At 56.2% G+C, this 4662-nt stretch overlaps 1 protein-coding gene across 1 annotated transcript in view; it reads left to right on the top strand.

Annotated features, from left to right (window-relative positions):
- LOC138373653 (uncharacterized) overlaps positions 1-926 on the top strand; it is a 1110-nt gene extending 184 nt beyond the window's left edge. Inside the window, exon 1 of the mRNA XM_069339994.1 lies at positions 1-926. This exon is cut by the window's left edge and continues 184 nt beyond it. Coding sequence (XP_069196095.1) covers positions 1-926 — 926 coding nt within the window.
- Positions 927-4662: the final 3736 nt, after the last annotated feature.

The following is a 4662-nucleotide window of genomic DNA, read 5'->3' as shown; positions in this document are numbered from 1 at the left end:
CCGCCCACATAGACGGGGTGGGGCTGTTCGCCGCCCACATAGACGGGGTGGGGCTGTTCGCCGCCCACATAGACGGGGTGGGACTGTTCGCCGCCCACATAGACGGAGTGGGGCTGTTCGCCGCCCACATAGACGGGGTGGGGCTGTTCGCCGCCCACATAGACGGGGTGGGGCTGTTCGCCGCCCACATAGACGGGGTGGGGCTGTTCGCCGCCAACATAGACGGAGTGGGGCTGTTCGCCGCCCACATAGACGGGGTGGGGCTGTTCGCCGCCCACATAGACGGGGTGGGGCTGTTCGCCGCCCACATAGACGGGGTGGGACTGTTCGTCGCCAACATAGACGGGGTGGGGCTGTTCGCCGCCCACATAGACGGGGTGGGGCTGTTCCCCGCCCACATAGACGGGCTGGGGCTGTTCGCCGCCCACATAGACGGGGTGGGGCTGTTCGTCGCCCACATAGACGGGGTGGGGCTGTTCGCCGCCCACATAGACGGGGTGGGGCTGTTCCCCGCCCACATAGACGGGGTGGGGCTGTTCGCCGCCCACATAGACGGGGTGGGGCTGTTCGCCGCCCACATAGACGGGGTGGGGCTGTTCGCCGCCCACATAGACGGGGTGGGGCTGTTCGCCGCCCACACAGACGGGGTGGGGCTGTTCGCCGCCCACATAGACGGGGTGGGGCTGTTCGCCGCTCACATAGACGGGGTGGGGCTGTTCGCCGCCCACATAGACGGGGTGGGGCTGTTCGCCGCCCACATAGACGGGGTGGGGCTGTTCGCCGCCCACATAGACGGGGTGGGGCTGTTCGCCGCCCACACAGACGGGGTGGGGCTGTTCGCCGCCCACATAGACGGGGTGGGGCTGTTCGCCGCTCACATAGACGGGGTGGGGCAACATACCAATCGTTCCGTCGCCGGTTATTAACATAATGGTTACAAGGATGTAACGACGCCAGAGTAACGTAGAGCTTACCAGGTGAAGCCCAGAGTTATCACACAGTACTGTCTGGGGGCCCGTCTGGGGGTCCGTCTGGTGACCCGTCTGGGGGTCCGTCTGGGGGTCCGTCTGGTGACCCGTCTGGGGGCCCGTCTGGGGGTCCATCTGGTGACCCGTCTGGGGGTCCGTCTGGGGGGCCCGTCTGGGGGGTCCGTCTGGGGGGCCCGTCTGGGGGGCCCGTCTGGGGGCCCGTCTGGGGAGCCCGTCTGGGGGGCCCGTCTGGGGGCCCGTCTGGGGGTCCGTCTGGTGACCCGTCTGGGGGCCCGTCTGGGGGTCCATCTGGTGACCCGTCTGGGGGTCCGTCTGGGGACCCGTCTGGGGACCCGTCTGGGGGTCCGTCTGGGGGTCCGTCTGGTGACCCGTCTGTGGGCCCGTCTGGTGACCCGTCTGTGGGCCCGTCTGGGGGCTCCCAGACGGAGACAACAGTGCTTGGAGGACTGGACAACAATACCTGGAGGACTGGACAACAATACCTGGAGGACTGGACAACAATACCTGGAGGACTGGACAACAATACCTGGAGGACTGGACAACAGTACCTGGAGGACTGGACAACAATACCTGGAGGACTGCACAACAGTACCTGGAGGATTGGACAACAATACCTGGAGGACTGGACAACAGTACCTGGAGGACTGGACAACAGTACCTGGAGGACTGGACAACAATACCTGAAGGACTGGACAACAGTACCTGGAGGACTGGACAACAGTACCTGGAGGACTGGACAACAATACCTGGAGGACTGGACAACAATACCTGGAGGACTGGACAACAATACCTGGAGGACTGGACAACAATACCTGGATGACTGGACAACAATACCTGGAGGACTGGACTACAATACCTGGAGGACTGGACAACAATACCTGGAGGACTGGACAACATTACCTGGAGGACTGGACAGCAGTACCTGGAGGACTGGACAACAGTACCTGGAGGACTGGACAACAATACCTGGAGGACTGGACAACAGTACCTGGAGGACTGGACAACAATACCTGGAGGACTGGACAACAGTACCTGGAGGACTGGACAACAATACCTGGAGGACTGGACAACAGTACCTGGAGGACTGGACAACAATACCTGGAGGACTGGACAACAATACCTGGAGGACTGGACAACAGTACCTGGAGGACTGGACAACAATACCTGGAGGACTGGACAACAATACCTGGAGGACTGGACAACAGTACCTGGAGGACTGGACAACAATACCTGGAGGACTGGACAACAATACCTGGAGGACTGGACAACAATACCTGGAGGACTGGACAACAATACCTGGAGGACTGGACAACAGTACCTGGAGGACTGGACAACAATACCTGGAGGACTGGACAACAATACCTGGAGGACTGGACAACAGTACCTGGAGGACTGGACAACAATACCTGGAGGACTGGACAACAGTACCCGGAGGACTGGACAACAATACTTGGAGGACTGGACAACAGTACCTGGAGGACTGGACAACAATACCTGGAGGACTGGACAACAATACCTGGAGGACTGGACAACAATACTTGGAGGACTGGACAACAATACCTGGAGGACTGGACAACAATACCTGGAGGACTGGACAACAATACCTGGAGGACTGGACAACAATACCTGGAGGACTGGACAACAGTACCCGGAGGACTGGACAACAATACCTGGAGGACTGGACAACAATACTTGGAGGACTGGACAACAGTACCTGGAGGACTGGACAACAATACCTGGAGGACTGGACAACAGTACCCGGAGGACTGGACAACAGTACCTGGAGGACTGGACAACAATACTTGGAGGACTGGACAACAGTACCTGGAGGACTGGACAACAATACCTGGAGGACTGGACAACAATACCTGGAGGACTGGACAACAATACCTGGAGGACTGGACAACAGTACCTGGAGGACTGGACAACAATACTTGGAGGACTGGACAACAATACCTGGAGGACTGGACAACAATACCTGGAGGACTGGACAACAGTACCTGGAGGACTGGACAACAATACCTGGAGGACTGGACAACAATACCTGGAGGACTGGACAACAATACCTGGAGGACTGGACAACAATACCTGGAGGACTGGACAACAATACCTGGAGGACTGGACAACAGTACCTGGAGGACTGGAGAACAATACCTGGAGGACTGGACAACAGTACCTGGAGGACTGGACAACAGTACCTGGAGGACTGGACAACAATACCTGGAGGACTGGACAACAATACCTGGAGGACTGGACAACAATACTTGGAGGACTGGACAACAGTACCTGGAGGACTGGACAACAATACCTGGAGGACTGGACAACAATACCTGGAGGACTGGACAACAATACCTGGAGGACTGGACAACAATACCTGGAGGACTGGACAACAATACCTGGAGGACTGGACAACAATACCTGGAGGACTGGACAACAGTACCTGGAGGACTGGACAACAATACCTGGAGGACTGGACAACAATACCTGGAGGACTGGACAACAATACCTGGAGGACTGGACAACAATACCTGGAGGACTGGACAACAGTACCCGGAGGACTGGACAACAATACCTGGAGGACTGGACAACAATACCTGGAGGACTGGACAACAGTACCCGGAGGACTGGACAACAATACCTGGAGGACTGGACAACAATACCTGGAGGACTGGACAACAATACCTGGAGGACTGGACAACAATACCTGGAGGACTGGACAACAATACCTGGAGGACTGGACAACAATACCTGGAGGACTGGACAACAATACCTGGAGGACTGGACAACAGTACCTGGAGGACTGGACAACAATACCTGGAGGACTGGACAACAATACCTGGAGGACTGGACAACAATACCTGGAGGACTGGACAACAATACTTGGAGGACTGGACAACAATACCTGGAGGACTGGACAACAATACCTGGAGGACTGGACAACAATACCTGGAGGACTGGACAACAGTACCTGGAGGACTGGACAACAATACCTGGAGGACTGGACAACAATACCTGGAGGACTGGACAACAATACCTGGAGGACTGGACAACAATACCTGGAGGACTGGACAACAATACCTGGAGGACTGGACAACAATACCTGGAGGACTGGACAACAATACCTGGAGGACTGGACAACAATACCTGGAGGACTGGACAACAATACCTGGAGGACTGGACAACAATACCTGGAGGACTGGACAACAGTACCTGGAGGACTGGACAACAATACCTGGAGGACTGGACAACAGTACCTGGAGGACTGGACAACAATACCTGGAGGACTGGACAAGAATGCATAACAAAGTACAAAAGAAAATCCTCTAATGCCCCGAAGCAACTAAGAATAAATTGTGATGAACACACAATTTATTAAACACGAGGAAGGAGCCCAGTACCCCCAATCGTGCAAGACATCACTAAAGTCAATACTGAAATTGTTATTAAGATGCTTAGGCTGACCCAACCTCTGCAGGGTCACCCTCCAAGCCTCCTTTGTCGACGGTCACCTTGCTGCCTACTAATGTATTACTGTAGCTGCGGGTGTACTCGTTCTTGGTTCATGTCCTCTAACAAGAGAGATGTGAGAGGATGGGTATGGGGTCCACTACCAGGATGGGTAGGGGGTCCACTACCAGGATGGGTATGGGGTCCACTACCAGGATGGGTATGG

This window comes from Procambarus clarkii, chromosome 43 (assembly GCF_040958095.1).
Source record: "Procambarus clarkii isolate CNS0578487 chromosome 43, FALCON_Pclarkii_2.0, whole genome shotgun sequence".
NCBI classification, from domain to species: Eukaryota; Metazoa; Arthropoda; class Malacostraca; order Decapoda; family Cambaridae; genus Procambarus; species Procambarus clarkii.
Note: the sequence above shows the minus strand (reverse complement) of the source record. Positions and strands in the feature narration are given on the sequence as shown.